Genomic DNA, 17,841 nt, shown 5'->3' on the forward strand with positions numbered 1-17,841 from the left:
TGAAGTCCCTTGCTCTTCCTCGAAAACCCCCCGGGCCAAGCGAGGACTGATAACTTTTACACGGCCCTTGTGGATCGCATATGTGATGCCCTCGGAGTTTCAGACTCATTCAGAGGCATACTCGACCTTTTTCTCCCCGCAATAGAAGAGTATCTCAGGGAATTGACTATCTCGTGGCCCCTCCTTGCTTCGATCATATCTTTCGATGGATAATTCATCGAGTGAGGTACAAGAAATGATCACTGTGTTACAGTGGAACTGTCATAGTCTAAAACCTAAATTAGACACATTTAAGTTTTTGCTTCAAAATTCCGATTGTGATATATTTGCACTCTGTGAAACATGGCTTTCTTCTGAAGATGATCTTAACTTCTACGATTTTAACATTATACGCCAGGATCGAGATGATAATTACGGGGGTGTGCTTTTAGGGATCAAAAAGTGCCATTCTGTTTATATTCCTCCAAGAGTTTCAATAAACCGCCATCATCTCTGGAATGCAGTCTCCATGCTCTCATCCCCAGTTTTAATACTGGGTGATATGAACTCACATGGTGCTGGATGGGGCGAATCTTATGACGATTATAGAGCGGCTATTTTCTATGACTTATGCGACGATTTCAACTTGAACATTTTGAACACAGGTGAAGTGACACGTATTTCATCCGACGGCAAAGAAAGCCGCATTGACCTATCTTTGGGTTCAAGTTCACTATCATTCGATTGCACGTGGAAGGTGATTGATGATCCCCATGGTAGTGATCATTTGCCCATAATAACGTCTATCAGAAATAATTGTGAAAGGTCAGAACAGTCAATTCAGGTTCCTTACGACCTCACTAGGAATATCGATTGGCAAAAATTTGCATCAGCGGTAACTTTTGGTATCGAAACATTCAATACACTCCCACCGTTGGATGAGTATCGATTCCTAACAGAATTGATTTATAAAAGTGCATTAGAATCCCAAAAGCAACGAGTTCCAAGTGCATCCTTCAAAAGACGACCAGCCACACCTGGTTGGGATGATGAATGCACTCAGTTGTATCGAGAAAAATCTAATGCCTTTAAAGCTTTTCGTAGATATGGTACCTCAGAACTTTATTTAGAGTACTCGAAGCTCGAAAGAAAGCTGAAGAATCTAATCAAAGCGAAGAAGCGTAGCTATTGGCGGCGTTTCGTTGATGGCCTCTCGCGAGAAACTTCAATGTCGACGCTTTGGAGAGTGGCTCGCAACATGCGAAACCGCTCATCCTCAAATGAGAGTGACGAATATTCCAACCGATGGATATTCAACTTCGCAAAAAAGGTCTGTCCTGACTCAGTTCCAGCTCATCCGCCATTCTGGGGAACCCAGAGAGACAATGCGTTGGTCAGACCATTCACTATGCTGGAATTTTCTATGGCTCTTCTTTCATCAAACAACTCCTCTCCGGGACGCGATATGATCAAGTTCAATCTTCTTAAAAATCTCCCTGATATCGCTAAAAGACGGTTGCTTGACCTGTTCAACTTATTCATGGAGCACAACATTGTTCCACCTGAATGGAGACAGGTCAAAGTAATAGCTATTCAAAAGCCTGGGAAACCAGCGTCTGATCATAATTCGTACCGCCCGATCGCTATGTTATCATGTTTAAGGAAATTGTTAGAAAAAATGATCCTATCCCGACTCGATCACTGGGTCGAATCAAACAACATGCTTTCCAGTACACAATTTGGCTTTCGCCAGGGCAAAGGAACAAACGATTGTCTAGCGTTGCTTTCATCAGATATTCAACTAGCCTTTGCGGACAAGGAGCAATTGGCTTCGGTTTTCTTGGATATTAAGAGCGCTTTTGATTCAGTTTCCATAGAAATATTGTCAGCAAACTTGCACAATAGTGGACTACCTGGAATATTGAATAATTTCTTGTACAATCTGTTGTCAGAAAAACACATGAGCTTCACTCTCGGTCAACTGACAACTTCCAGAATTAGCTATATGGGCCTTCCCCAAGGCTCATGTCTGAGTCCCTTGCTTTATAATTTTTATGTTAAAGATATTGACAACTGTTTGGAAGAACCATGCACGCTAAGACAACTTGCAGATGATGCTGTGGTTTCTATGAAGGGCCCACGAGCTGCCGTTTAAACGTTGACAAACGGGCAATCTGTACATCATCGGTGGATCAGGTTGCAGGAAGTTCGAAAACAACAACAACTTAGGAATTACTAGATGCACCGACAACAACTGAGGAGTTACCAGAAGTACGAAGTGCAGATAGTCTTGCCACGGTACTATCAGCGACATCTGTTTCAACAAATCAATCAGAAGATGAGTGCATCCAGAAGGTCAACATCGAACGCTTCAACGAAGGGATAGCTGGAATAAAAGTGACTCCGATTAAATGGACGAAGATGGGTTACGTCAATTATCCCGAGAAAAAATACCGTGAAATCAACGAAGCTGTACGAAGAAACCTCTTCAAATTAGGACCTGAGGATGTGGAAAATACAGACTACGATGAGGTAATTATGAATATGAAGGAAAGGTTCTCGAATCTAGCCACGACAAGGAAAGAAAAATTATTGATTTTGTCGATGCTGCCAAGCTCGTGGTCTATTCAAGACGCCATTGATGAGTTCAAAACCAATAGAAATACAGCAAAAGAGGCAAAACAATTCAAAAATAACTGTCTTGCAACCAAAAATGCTAGGTCGAGTACTTCATTAACAGACGAGACAAAAGAAAAAATAATTCAATATTTTGAAGACGATGAAGTAAGTAGAGCTATGCCTGGCCAAAAAGATTATGTATCTGTAAAAAAAGATGGAAAGCGTCAAGCAATCCAAAAACGATTAATGATGACTACTTTGGAAGAAGCGTATACACGCTTCAAGGAAATTAACGTAAATATTAAGGTAGGTTTTTCCTCATTTGCAAGCCTTCGTCCAAGGCAATGCAAGCTTCTATCCAATTCAGGAACACATAATGTTTGTGTGTGCACAACACACGAAAATATTAACCTAATCTTACATAGTTTGAAAAGAATCAATTTATCAAAGGATATTAAAATGTTAACTGGTAGTCTTTTGTGTGAAAATACAACATCAAATTGCTATCTACGATCTTGTTCAGATTGTCCAGATTCTTCATCATTGGAAAATACTTTATTCGCTGAGTTTGAAGAAAATTATATTGATCAGTTATCATTTGAGCAATGGGTGACCACGGATAGGTGTGACCTAGAAACTATTGTAAAACCTGTAGATGAGTTTGTGTCATTTTTTTGCTTGAAATTAGAAAGTTTAATTCCTCACGACTTTATTAAAACAGAGCAATCCCGCTTTTTAAAAAATACGAAAAATACATTACAAGATGGTGAATTTTTAGTCATTTGTGATTTTTCTGAAAACTATAGCTTTGTATTGCAAGATGAAGTGCAGTCCCATCACTGGAACGTACAACAAGCTACAATTCATCCATTCGTTATTTATTTCAATGGAAGTACGCAAATTGAACATTTTAGTTTTATTGTAATTTCCGAAGATTTAAGACACGACTCAGTATCTGTAAATTTGTTCATTGCCAAAATGATTAACTTTTTACGCGTTGATAAGGATAAAGAAATCAGAAAGATATATTTCATGTCTGATGGAGCAGCATCGCAGTACAAAAACCGTAAGAATTTTTCGAGCCTATGTCAATTTAAATCAAAGTACGGAATTGATGCAGAATGGCATTTCTTTGCTACGTCACATGGCAAAGGTCCTTGTGATGCTATTGGAGGAACCATAAAGCGCATGGCCACAAGAGCAAGTTTAGCCAAAGAACGTGAGCATCCAATTAAAACTGCAAAAGAACTATTTGATTGGGCGAATCGCAGAAAAGAAGAAGATTTAACAAAATTATCATTTTGTTTTACTACTACTGAAGAGTACGAATTAACGGCATCAGAGCTCAGCGAGCAATATAATAACGCGAAAACGATCCAAGGAACCCAAAAATTTCACTGTTTCATTCCATTGTCAGAAAATAAAATTAAAGCAAAACTATACTCGAACTGTACTGATAATGATGCAAAAGTGTTCGATATTGTAAAAAAATTGAATAACAATAAATAAATAAATAAGTATTAATAAAATGTTTTCATGATCTCATAGCGCATACCCAAATCCAAAACTTTTAAAGTTTATATATAACATTTAGAAACTCATCGATCATACTCTAAAAAAAAATATCCTGGTAAAAAAAAAAATTATTTTCGTGTAATCTGTTAATTCATTTTAATTTATACATATATACATATACATATAATATTTATACATATACATAATATTTAAACATATAATATACATAATACTAATGAATACATGAAAACGACTTGTTGTTTCACGCAAGGCCCTTAACAATAAAATCAGCAACAAACTGCGGTTCCCGTAATAATTTACACCGAAAAATTTTTTTTTTCTACTAAATGTGAAAATTGTGACATGTTTGAAATGTCATCACTTTTTTGTTTATTGGTTTACCATCACCAAATGTTTATGGTAGATAGCTAATATAATGGACCGTTTTCCTTCAAAAAATTACGTTGGTATTCCGATAGGGTTTTGAGATATTTGAGTTTTTGTGTCAAAAATTATGTTTTTTAATGCAAAAAAAATTTTTTTTACTGTGTGTATTTTTTTTGGAATCTTTATTTAGTTGACTAACTTTGTTTCTTTAGTTGTCTAACAATCGAACGAACCGTTTTTGCTGTGCAGCTTTTTGAATATTTTTGAACCATTTTCACATACACCCTTTTGAAAAGTTAGTCGTGACTCAACTTGAAGATTTGATATCGGAAAATGACGATTTAGATGGAACTGGAAAACTGTGCAAAGTTTCAGCTCAATAGAAAAAAATGAATTAAAAAATTTACCAAATTTTGGTGCTGTTGCTTGGAATCACTCAGCAGCAAAATGCCACCTGATTAAATTGGAACGAATTCAATATCGTTGTTTGCGTATCGCCTTAGGGTGTATGCACTCGACACATAATGCGAGCCTAGAGGTTCTGGCAGGGGTTTTACCGCTACAGAACCGATTCTGGGAGCTCTCGCTAAGAATACTTATTAAGTGTGGAGTGAGCAACACACTCGTCATCGAAAACTTCGAAGAATTGCTCAAACTGAATACTCAGTCAAAATTCATGCGAGTTTATCTCTACTACATGTCATCTGACATTAGCCTTCCATGTTATAACCCTCCACGTGTACGCTTCACCAATGACAGTTCCTCTGTTGAATATGATCTGTCCATGAAACAAGCTATTCATGGAATTCCAGATCAACTTCGATGTATAACTATTCCACGTATTTTCAACGCAAAGTTCCAGAATGTCGATTCCTACAGGAGATATTTCACTGACGGGTCACGTATAAATGGATCCACTGGCTTCGGTGTCTTCAATGAAAATTCTTCCGCCTTCCGAAAACTTCAAGAACCTTGCACGGTTTATGTTGCTGAGCTGGCAGCAATCAACTTCGCTTTGGGGATGATTTCTAACATGCCCGCAGACCACTTCTTCATCTTCTCGGATAGTCTCAGTTCTATTGAGGCACTCCGATCGATGAAACCTGTTAAGCATGCATCTTACTTTCTTACAAAAATAAGAGAGCAGATGTGTGCACTGGTCGAAAGATCATATAAGATTACCTTTGTATGGGTCCCCTCACATTGCTTAATTTATGGCAATGAGAAGGCGGACTCTCTCGCAAAGGTGGGCGCTGAGGAAGGTGAGATTTATGATAGACGAATTTCACACGATGAATTTTTTCATTTAGTACGTCAAAATTCTCTTCACGGTTGGCAAAGCGATTGGCTAAATGACCAACTGGGACGGTGGTTACATTCCATAATTCCTAGAGTTTCCTTGCGAGCCTGGTGAAAAGGTTTGGACATAAGTCGAGATTTCATTCGCGTGATGTCAAGACTTATGTCCAACCATTACTCGCTAGATGCACATCTACACAGAATTAACCTCGCGCTGAGCAATATTTGTAACAGGTGTGGTTCCGGTTATGATGGCATCGATCACGTAGTTTGGCAGTGCTCGGATATGGACGCCTCCAGAGCGCAACTTTTGGATACCCTTGCGGCCCGAGGTAGACAACCCTATGTTCCAGTTAGAGATGTGTTGGGAACCCGCGATCTTATTTATATGGTCGCAATTTACGATTTCCTTTGCTTGTGTTATATAAAAGTTTAATTCTCTTGTGTTCTCTTCCCCAGTTTTTTTTTGTGTTTTGTCCCCTTTGTGTTGGATTGAGGATCCTGGCCATCCGGCAGTCGAATGCCGGCAAGAAATCGCTACCAACGCCATGAAACGAAAATCAAGATGCCACGTTATACCTCCCGGATGAGCTGCTGAGAACCCTGATCCCAATCCCTACCATGTCCTTCCTTAAAAAAATGTGACCACTAACCTCGAGTTGCCACGAGTACCCTGGCCCCATCCCATATTAATGTTGAACTGAAAAAGCCAATTAATTGTATGTAATAAAAATACAAAAAAATTAATTTCGGCTCCGTAAAGCGTTAAACGCATTTGAGCCTCAAATAAACGAAATAGATAAAAAAAAGGAAGATGATTCAAAGAAAACCGTAGAAACCTTTTTTGGATACGTTCAATTGCCAGATTATGCTTTACATAGAATGGCGACCAAACCGGTGAAGCATATTTAAGAATGCTGCGTACAAGGGAACAGAATAACATCTTAAGACAACAAATATCGGTAAAATCGGAAGCATGGCGACGAATGAAACCAAGCACGGTAAATGCTTTGGCTTATGTGCTCGTTAAATCTCAATTTTGAGTCAATCGTAACTCCCAGATCACAGATTGAGTCAACCGTTTCCAAAAAATCTAGTCCCATGTTATATTGATGGAGCGAAATGCTATTGGATCGTGAGAAGGAAATCACCTTGCACTTTTTACCGTTTACGCGCATGCCATTACCATCGCACCATTATCATCACAGTCGATTTATGTCTTCTTGTAGTTCGACATAGTGTTTTGGTACCGAGGTAATACCGACCATGTTTTGGCACCAAAATACCGGTACTGGAAAACATTGAGTACCGGTATTTTCGGTACTGATGAAAAAATCAGTAATCGTTTGAATCAATCAATTTACTTACAATAAATTGTAAGTAAGTTTGGTTAAGTTCGTTGATGGCGAATTTCTCAGGTCGTTCAAAGAACGTATTAAATTAAGGCTTATTCCGATTATTATCTTTTCATCACTAAGGTTACCTACATACATAAAAACTTTTGAAGCACGCTCACTGTTTTCATCTTCTTCCGTTAAAAACATGTTTTGGAACATTAAAAAAGAGGGAGAAGTCATTAAACGGCAATGGTTCATAAGATGCTATGGTTACCAACAGGATTAACAAATTATCGAATACAAATGAAGATACTGATGGTGATAATCAAGTTTTCTAGACCACAAGGCACAAATATAAAGGAAGGATTTTGAAAAGTGCTTCAATTATGACCCAAAGATTAACAGAAATTGTTTGGATTGATTCGTGTATTACGAGTATGTTCAAAACGAAATATTTATAAATATATATAAATGGAAAGCAAGTGATTACATGAAAAAGTCAATAAATTATTCATTTTGAACGATTTTCTGCACCACTTTTGGAATAAAACGGTCAACTGTGGATGGTTAGAGGACAGATTTTAATGAATGTGGTCCATCACATCAGACAAAACATAAGTTTCAACACATATTGTTAAACATTACATGAGTTCGGGTTTAGGTACTGGTTCGTGAGCCGATTCGTGGTTTCGGTTTGAACACGAAGACAGGGTTCGAAGCGAGTACGAAAACACCAGTACCCAACGTGTTTGATGTTCGTTTGGGAAGACTGCAATAAATTAAAAAGTCTGGATCTCTTTTGAGTTTAGAGCTAGGTTTAAAATAAGTTACAATAATAACTACTATATGTATAGGTGAGATGCACACTGTTCATCCACTCAGCGTTGAACGTGCAAAATGTCCCCCGTTTTGGAGAAATCGTCATAGGTGAAAAGCCACTACAAAAAGATAATGTTTATAATGCCTACCTCGGGTTCATATCCATCGTTCGTTCGTTAAAACGACGTTTTAATTCCGCTTTCGGAAGATATGAATTAGAAGTGGGATTCTATGTAAAACATTATTTTATTTCATTTCTTTCGAAAAATATTCACCATGTATTCAACATTTTGTTTAATTATCACGTGTAATACTAAACCGAAAGCATTCCCGTTTTAATACTTTCCCATCCAAAAAATCCGGAAACAAGATCGAAGAACCCATCCACATCAACTCCGTAGTTACGCAGTTTCTGGAGGAACGACTGCACTTCCTTAGAGTTCTGTAAAATGAAAATTTCTTTGGAATTATTTGTCCCGAATTGTCGGCAGGTCGTTGTTAACTTACGTGGTACAAATCAACGAACTTGGTGTAATCAAGAGTGCGCAGCTTCTCGAAGAATGCCTGAAACTCTGGGCTGGTTTGCAGCTTATCTTCGAACAGAGATTCAAATTCCTTCAATGGCAGCAGAGCAAGGACTTCGTCTACGAATCCGTTCAAATTTCGGGCATTCACTGAAAATTAAAAAAAAACATGTTTTATCCGGATTACAGTCAGGATAGTACCGTAACTTACGGCTTCTGACGGTAGGCTTAACATGGTGTAGTCCAAGGAAATCTGCAACTGTGTTCAATGTATCATACACAGCCAGATCGGCCTCCTCGAGGTAGTTCAGGACGTCCTTGACATCTTCCAAGGCGAAGAACTGATCCCAAACGGCGGAGAATTCAGCTCCCTGAAGGTATCCGAAGAACTCTTGGAACTCCTTGTCGGTCACGAGGTAACGAATTGCTACACCGACCAATTTGTCGACTGGGACCAAGTCGGCAAAATCCTCGAAGTCATCCTTCAGGGCGCGTGTGTCTGCTGGGACGGCTGAGGCGGTAGCGATTGCTACCAAAGTAGCAAGTACACCCGAGCAGAAGAAAATAACTACTGAATACCAAATTGAGGTATTCCATACCAGATAATTTCCAATACTTAATACCTAAATGAGGTATGAATTAGCCCTGCATAAGAGGTAAAATACCTCAAATAATATCTCAAGCATATTCTACGAACACCAAACTGATAACTAGATCAGGTATTGTAATACCTCAATAATACTTGATGGATTTTCATATAAAAATGAAATTTTTCAATTGTAGTTCAATACCTCCAGCAAACCTCAATAGCTGTTTAATACCTCAATGAAGTATTTTTAATTGTTTTAAAGATTTTTTTCAATACCATTACAATACCAAATTGAGGTATTGACAACTGAAAAATACCTAATTTTGGTATGATACCAAAAAATGGTATGCATAAGTTATTGGGGAGTTATTTGTTCCTGCTCGGGCAAAGATGGACTTCATGGTTCTTTGATCGATTGTGATGTATCTGATGCTTGATAGAACTGATAACTGATGATAGGATGAGCGATGTGCGTTTGTATTTATAGTTCGAAAAGAAACCGATAAGAAATCAAGTGTCTAGCCTACAGTTCTTTCACAATCGGTCGCTATGAGTTCACGTTTGGTGATATGGTAAGTGGATACTTGCAAGAGCAAAATATATTTGCTCCCAGTTGTATCGTTTCGATTGCTGTCTTATCAACAGGAAAAGTGAAACAGCATGTAACCAACGTCTTATCGGGCTCTCACTGTATTTGATTTCCTCTAATAATCTAATTAGCATATAAATTGATGTTCCAACAACTTCATTTTGCATTCGATATATCCCACCTTCTAGCATTCGTTCGTACATAATGTCCTTTTTCTTAGGCGATAGATTCTACTTCTTCGATTCGTAGGTCTCGAACCTGCACCATTCTGCCGTTTGGTGCCTTGAAGATTGATTTCGGATTTGGTCTTTACATGTAACGTTCGCAATACCACCATGGTGGTCTTTCTGTCGTCTATGTTGGCGGAATTTAAATAAGGGCGTTATTGGCTGTGGCGAGTCGGATAAAAAATAACACCGTCGCTGCAGCGGTAGGATTTTAAATGGAGTCATTACCAGCCGAAATTGGCTCCATGGGAAATAAATAAATGGCTTTAAATAAATTTTTCGCCCATGATTTCTTTTTCTGGATTCTAAGTGGACAAACATAGGGGGGTGTAGGATTCACTTTTTGTAGCATGTTGCAAGTGAAGTATTTCGGCGGAGGTGGCTACAGGGATAGCTCGATTTATTATACATTAAGTAAAACCCGTAAACGAATTCATACAGGCCTAAATTTTAAAATAAACAAACACATTGTGGTAAGATAGTATGATAATAAATCGTCAATTTTTTCACATCAAAACTCGTGATGCGAAAAATAACAAGAATAGCTGTTATTCAATCAATTTCTAATGCAGTTGTATGCAATAACCTTGTGAATGTAATGTTCTACAGTCAGATCTCCTATTAGACGCCACCAACACTACGTCCATCACGATTTTTTAGCTGTCTACATGGTTTTAAGCGGGCACGGTAAATGGATGGACATGGCGTACCATTGCACAGTGGTCCAGGAAGCAATTTTACGCGGAAGATGCGTTGATATGGTTGTATGACATATGCCAGAAAGCCGTTAGCCAGAATCAATTTGCCAGAATGGATCATTTGCCAGAAAACCATTTGCCAGAATGGACCATTCCCCAGAAAGACCATTTCCCAGAAAAAAAAATGTTACATTACTTTGCTTTGCGTACCAATATTTAGGTGCGTAAAACCCTTCGAATTATTAAGATTTTCAGCGGACGATACATAATTATATGCAAAATAATTGTTACGTAAGTTTTTTAGCTTTTTGTTTCATAAAATGTTCTAAACTAATAATGATATTATAGACTTATTATATAGATAACTGTAGGGGTAAACGCGCAGCTATTCAGCAAGACCAAGCTGACGGACGTGAGTTCGAATCCCACCGGGTGAAGATTTTATCGGATTGGAAATTTTCTCGATTTCCCAGAGCATAGAGTATCTTTATATCTGCAATACGTTATACACATGCAAAAAAGGTCATTTGTCAATAAAAGCTCTCAGTTAATAACTGTGGAGGTGCTCGTAAGAACACAAAGCTGAGGTTCGGCTCTGTCATATCATAATTGCGACGAGAATGATGACATCTAAAATGATATTATAATTTATATTTTGCTGTGTACGATGTGTTGCGCGATAGAAAATTTGTATGGAAATTCATAAGAGAAAACCTGATTTTTGTATTTTTAAAGCGTATTTTGAATTGAAGTGCAATTTTTCTTTGCGCTTATCACAAAATACGCTGAAGTGTATCTTGAAATTATTATAGTTACAATTGTTATTAAAGGGACGGTAAATGGCTGGGCATGGCGTACCATTGGTACCACGCGTACCTGCAGCAATAAAATGGTCCCCTTTGTGTGGCCTTTAGCCTCTTGCCCAGCAATTCCTAGTCCTAACTCCTCGCGATACTGGCCGGTGTACGAGTAACCTTAGATCAGGTAACCTAACCGACTCCAGTGGGAACTCTTGTCGTATGCTGACGTCTGTAGTCCATGTTAGAAGCGGCTCACAACAGCGTCTGTTCCCCATGTTAGGGGCGGCTGATCATCGTCCGAGTGCCAGAAAAGGACTTTACGTTCAACGCGCCGTCATCGTAATCATCGTCATCATTGAAGGTTTAAAAGCAGTTTTTCTGTTCGAAAGCAAAAATTATTCGATGAAAATGTGTTCACAGTATTTCGATTGGAGAATAGAATACAGTGAACACATTTTCCTATAAATTTTTTTGATTTTGAACGAAAAAACTGGTATTGAAAATTCTGAAATCAATGACGGATCCTGCCCCCTTAAGCTAAATTGCGCACTATGGCCCTCTGAACATTTAGGGTTTTTTTTTAATTTCTTTATTAGTATCATTCCAAACATTACATTCATTTCTTATATCTAGGTGTTCTGTGTTATTAGACAACACTATCATCCTAATTTGGTAAAACAAATTTAAGATTTTATTAACATTTTGTTAACAACATATAACATTTCATTTGCCGTAGCAGTTCAGATTTTTTACAGGTGAGTTGATTTCACCTGCTTATAAGAGAAAAAAAAACGCTTTAAATATACTTAACCTAACTTAACCTAAACATATAACGCATTAATCGTGGCAATAGAAGATTGTAACGATTTTTGCCTGAATTCAGGGGGAATGATCCTCCGGAAATCTAGAGGGTTGGTGTCTGGCCTTGCAAGCCAGCCGCAAAAACATCAAGCAACGAATAATCAACGAGAGAATACGAACCGGGATAAAAAGCCATGACCACAGCGACGTAGAGGAACTAGTGATTGGAAGCTCGGTACGTGGAACTGTAAATATCTCAACTTCATCGGGAGCACACGCATACTCGCCGACGTGCTGAAGGATCGCAGATTCGGCATCGTAGCGTTGCAGGAAGTGTGTTGGAAGGGATCAATGGTGCGAACGTTTAGAGGTAACTATACCATCTACCAGAGCTGCGGCACACGAGCTGCAAACAGCCCAAGTAACAATTGCACAGCAATTTGGCATTCGTGTGGATTTATTAATGTTTTTTGACAGGTACGTGAATGCTATGATAGCTAGAGGAGACATTTAACGTTGCTAGAAGGTGATATCTCGATAATTCAGCTCTTAGTTGTTTTCAAAACCTTTCAGAGACAAACTATAAAGTTAAAATTTTGTAGCTACAAAACCAGCTTTATTGCAGCATATAATAGGGTAACCGTCCTATTATGGAGGACTTAAGCACGGTGTTGAAATTTAAATCGTATTTCAGTGTCCAAAACCTAAATATTATAATATTTTACAATGCAAAGTGTTAAAACTATCCTTTATCGAGAGTATAGTAAAGTAAAAAAGTAAATTTTGGAATCAAACATACATTTTTTTAACATAAATCTGAAGCTCTTCCGCTGTCCTATTATTGCGGTATCTCGTCCTATTATTGCGGTAGTGCCGTCCTATTATTGCTGTATACAAGAAATCATAGATTTTATTACATTCAGTATACATGCAATGTCACACAATGTTCTAGCATTAAAACTATGCTCCCTCCAGGTTAATGACACTGCACGGTACTGTCAGTTTGTGTGACTTTGGACATATCTATAAAGAAAACTAATTCATTACTTTACGTCACGATCCGAAAACAAATCAACAGAATCGAATGATTTTCTGGTGGTTTCGTCTCTTCTTCCGTCGTAGCTGGACAATGTTAATGTAAATAGACAAGGTTCTTCCATCTGAGACCAGACTAGTCGCTATATAAGAAATGTATTTGTTGACTCAAGTATAACCACAATTAAAAATATTTTTTCACTAGTTTTCACCAATCCAATGCAATTTTTAAAGATTGCTTCCTTGCGATCATATTTTATCTTAGTTTTTCATCGCATATTTGGCATATGTTACGAATTTCAATCAGTTTACGTGATTTTTCGGTAAAACATCGATTTTATTTACAATATATTTGTAAATAAGAGCAACTATAGGGTAAAAATGAACATAAACCTTTTGTTTGACTAAATAAATGTATGAATAACTCAAAATTATGTCCCTTATTAGTATCCTTATAATATAATTAATGTTTCCAGCAATAACATTTAAAATGACTATTGAAATATCGATTTTTTGAATGAGATTTACAGATACCGCAATAATACGCAAAAAGCTATTTTCATTGTCCTATTATTGCGGTATATGCTTTTCCTCAAAAATATAAAACTTTTATTCAAAATTCAATATCTATCATGTAACTACATCCATACTGAACTGATATACCCGCTACAAACAATTGTTTTGGTTCTACACTTAAAAATTTAAGCTTATGAAAACCCGCCCGTAGATAGAGAGACTGGTTAAAAATATAGGCTTTTCTTGATGCATCATTTAAAACTGTTCTTCCAACGATCAAAATCGTTTAATTTTCAAAGCTTTTATCTGGTACAGCTTGGGAATACTATAGGCTTTCATCATCATCGATAATATCCATAGGAAATAGAGTTTTCGATTTATAATGAGGGTTTAACTCTTATACCGCAATAATAGGGAATACCGCAATAATGGGCAAATTACCCTACCACATTTAAACTGCATATGAAGGCTGAATGATACTTATTTGTGACGGCTATTATAAAAGATTGATATAATACATAAAAGCTGCTTTTAAACTGATTGACTTGAACTTGAATCTTGATAACTTACCTTATTTATACGTATTGAATCAGTATTTGGGCTTTTCAGATGCATTGCGAACACTTATTACTTTCGAAAAACGACAAACTAATGTCCATTTTCATTGTTTCTGCGTATATTCTTCATAATAGCATACCCAAACGGCAAACTTTGTTGAATGCTGCTTGGTTACCATGAAAAGCGAAAAAAAGCTGCATCATCTTCAATCAGCATTTGTTATGGCAATTTTACATCCGCAAATGTCGAATCATAACAGTGTGCTCTTATTTGTGTATTTATGATGACAAAACAGCATTTGTCGATGACAATCAATCAATTATAGTTCCGCCATATTAATTTCACTCAGGTTGCCACAATTTCACTTTTTCAAATCATATTATCTCCATGAAGTCGCGCATTTCATGCTATGGTGTGATGAATAAACTGACTGAATGTAATTTAAAGCTCAATCACTGCCGATAAAACCAAGAAATGTTGAATATGTTTTATTCTTCACCTTGCCATGTATTTTAGCAAATGCTAAATAACTGAAAATATGCCACTTTCAGAGGAGACAACGGCAAATTTACTTCTTTTCCATCATATTTCACAATAAATCTTACTCGGCACTAAAGATTTGAGCACTATATCCAAATAAATCACTTTAAATAAAAAGCACTACGAAATAAATTATCACAGCCGTGTTTTCAATCTTATTTTGTTCTGTTTACGTTGTAATATATCAGGCAAGACGTTATAATAAATTCATTTTCAAGATGATGCGACATTCATCTAGAACAGGTGGCCTCAAAATAGCTATCATAAATGCTATTTTGCTTTATTCGTGTGACATAATTATACAATTTATAGCCTCTTTCAGAGTGGGCCAACTAGTAATGTTCTAATCTACAAGAGGTTTTGGGGGATGCAGTGAAGGCAACAGCGCCTTGACCGTGGTTTTATGGGCGTTTATTTATAGCACCCTGGAAGTAATTCGTAAAACTAAAATTGTTACTTGGGAGCTTTTATAGTGATGGGTGATATGCAGAGGCGCGTGATCGGGTGGTGGCCGATCAATGAGAGAATGTGCAATTTGAGGCTCAAACGCCAATTTTTTAACTTCAGCATAATGAACGTGCACAGCCCTCACTCCGGAAGCACTGGTGATGATAAAGACGCTTTTTACGCGCAGCTCGAACGCGAGTACTGTAACTGCCCAAGCCACGACGTCAAAATCATCATAGGAGATCTAAACGCTCAGGTTGGCCAGGAGGAGGAATTCAGACCGACTATTGGAAAGTTCAACTTAGGCAAAGAAAGCTCTCAGTTAATAACTGTGGAAGTGCTCTTAAAACACTACGCTGAGTAGCCGGCTCTGCCCCAGTGGGGACTTTAATGCCAAGAAGAAGATTGGAAAGTTCAGCGCCCACCGGCTGACGAACGAAAACGGCTTACGAATATTTGATTTCGCCGCCTCCTAGAATATGGTCATTCGAAGCACCTACTTCCAGCACAGCCACCGATACACCTGGAGATCACCACAGCAGACAGAATTACAAATCGACCACGTTCTGACCGATGGACGGCACTTCTCCGACATTATCGACATCAGGGCCTATCGTGGCGCTAACATCGACTCTGACAACTTTCTGGTGATGGTGAAACTGCGCCCAGTTAACAACGTATGGTACCGACGGCCGCTCCGTTGTGATCTAGGAGCGGCTTAAGCAACCGGATGTCGCAACTGCGTACGCGCAGCACCTCGTGGCTGCATTACCGGAAGAGGGTGAGCTCTTGAGGACTGCTGGAGAACAGTAAAAGCAGCCATCAACCATGTAGCTGTGAGCAACGTCGGGTACGTGGGACGGAGCCGACAGAACGGTTGGTTCGGTGAGGAATGTAGGCAGATTCTGGACGAGAAAAATGCAGCGTGGGCGCTCATGCTGCAGCAAAGGAACCTGAACGTGGAACGTTTTCGATGGGAATGGCAACAGCTGGCCCTGCTTCTTTCGGGAGAAAGAACGCCGACTGGAAGAGACGGAGTGCGAGGAGATGGAACAGCTGGGCCGGTCTCAAGAAACACGTAAGTTCTATCAGAAGCTCAACGCATCCCCCAACGGCTTTGTGCCACGAGCCGAGATGTGAAGGGATAAGGATGGGAGAATTTTGACGGACGAGCGTGAGGTGATAGAAAGGTGGTAGCAGCACTGCGACGAACACCTGAATGGCGCTGAGAGCACAGGCAATGAAGTACGGGACAACAGGAGGAAATACCTTCGCCAGTACTGCGGGCGATGTAAACCAATCAGCCCCTACTTTGAGGGAAGTTAAGAATGCCATTCACCAGCTAAAGAACAATAAAGCTGCTGGTAACCCAGACAACCATAAATCGCATAAAAGTTCACGTAGTAACTCATTAATTCACGCAAATTACATCAAAGCCGCAAAGCACGGTGGATAAAATCGTCTGATTGATTAGTTTTCTCGCATAAAACGCTTTTTTCTATGCTCATTTGTACATTTTGTTTCGTCTCGTATACTCGCTTTCATTACCAAACTTGCCATTTTCGCATTCGTATATCGTGTGGCAGGTACGATTATACTATATGCCCAGGGAAGTCAAGGAAATTTCCATTACAAAAAGATCCTGGACTGACCGGGAATCGAACCCAGACACCTTCAGCATGGCTTTGCTTTGTAGCCGTGGACTCTAACCACTCGGCTAGGGAAGGCCTCTTATACACTCGCATTTTATGCTATTATTCATCACATAATATATGCACGTATATCGCCTCCACTTTTGTACTTAGAAGGCCTTTTCGCGACATCATATAAGTGAAATTTTGCACATGCAAAGCCTACAAATGATTTCGTTATATGTACATTTTGGTTATCTGGGAAGGATGGCATCGGAGCTGAACTCATAAAGATGGGCCCGGAGAGGCTGGCTATCTGTCTGCATCGGCTGTGAACGTTTCAGGCGAACACTCCAGTTGGTTTGGATCCCGCCGGGACCTACGACAAGGTGATGGGCTCTCGTGCCTGTTGTTCAGTATTGCGCTTGAAGGTGTTATGCGGAGAGCCGGGCTACGATTTTTACGAGATCCAGTCAATTTGTTTGCTTCGCGGATGATATGGACATTGTCGGCCGAACATTTGAAAAGGTGGCAGACCTGTACACCCGCCTGAAACGTGAGGCAGTAAAAGTTGGACTGGTGATAAATGTGACCAAGACAATGTATATGCTAGCTGGTGAGGCCGAGCGCGACAGGGCTCACCTAGGATGCAGTGTTACGATAGACGGGAATACGTTCAAGGTGGTCGACGAGTTCGTCTACCTTGGATCATTGCTGACGGCTAACAATAACGTTAGCCGTGAAATATGGAGGCACATCATCAGTGGAAGTCGGACCTACTATGGCCTCCACAAGAAGCTGCGGTCAAAGAAGATTCACACCCGCATTAAATGTACCATGTACAAAACGCTCATAAGGCCGGTAGTCCTCTACGGGCATGAAACGCGGACGATGCTCGAGAAGTACCTGCAAGCACTTGAAGTCTTCAAAC

At 39.0% G+C, this 17,841-nt stretch overlaps 1 protein-coding gene across 1 annotated transcript; it reads right to left on the reverse strand.

The window, feature by feature from the left end:
• Window positions 1-8,235: 8,235 nt before the first annotated feature.
• LOC5573345 (protein G12) lies at window positions 8,236-9,602 on the reverse strand. The gene is made up of 4 exons (XM_021846068.1): window positions 9,456-9,602; window positions 8,691-9,028; window positions 8,463-8,629; window positions 8,236-8,397 (listed from the first exon to the last, which is right to left on the reverse strand). The coding sequence occupies exons 1-4, from the start codon at window positions 9,467-9,469 to the stop codon at window positions 8,269-8,271; spliced, it is 648 nt and encodes a 215-aa protein (XP_021701760.1). The 5' UTR covers window positions 9,470-9,602; the 3' UTR covers window positions 8,236-8,268.
• Between the last annotated feature and the right edge of the window lie 8,239 nt (window positions 9,603-17,841).

The sequence above is a fragment of the Aedes aegypti genome, chromosome 2, assembly GCF_002204515.2.
Source record: "Aedes aegypti strain LVP_AGWG chromosome 2, AaegL5.0 Primary Assembly, whole genome shotgun sequence".
NCBI classification, from domain to species: Eukaryota; Metazoa; Arthropoda; class Insecta; order Diptera; family Culicidae; genus Aedes; species Aedes aegypti.

Excerpts from the sequence above, each read along its gene's own strand:
- LOC5573345 (XM_021846068.1), bottom strand. Across the intron at positions 8,630-8,690 it reads TAAGCCTACCGTCAGAAGCC|TGAATGCCCGAAATTTGAAC; the intron begins GTAAGTTACGGT and ends TTTAATTTTCAG. Across the intron at positions 8,398-8,462 it reads AGTTCGTTGATTTGTACCAC|AACTCTAAGGAAGTGCAGTC; the intron begins GTAAGTTAACAA and ends TTCATTTTACAG.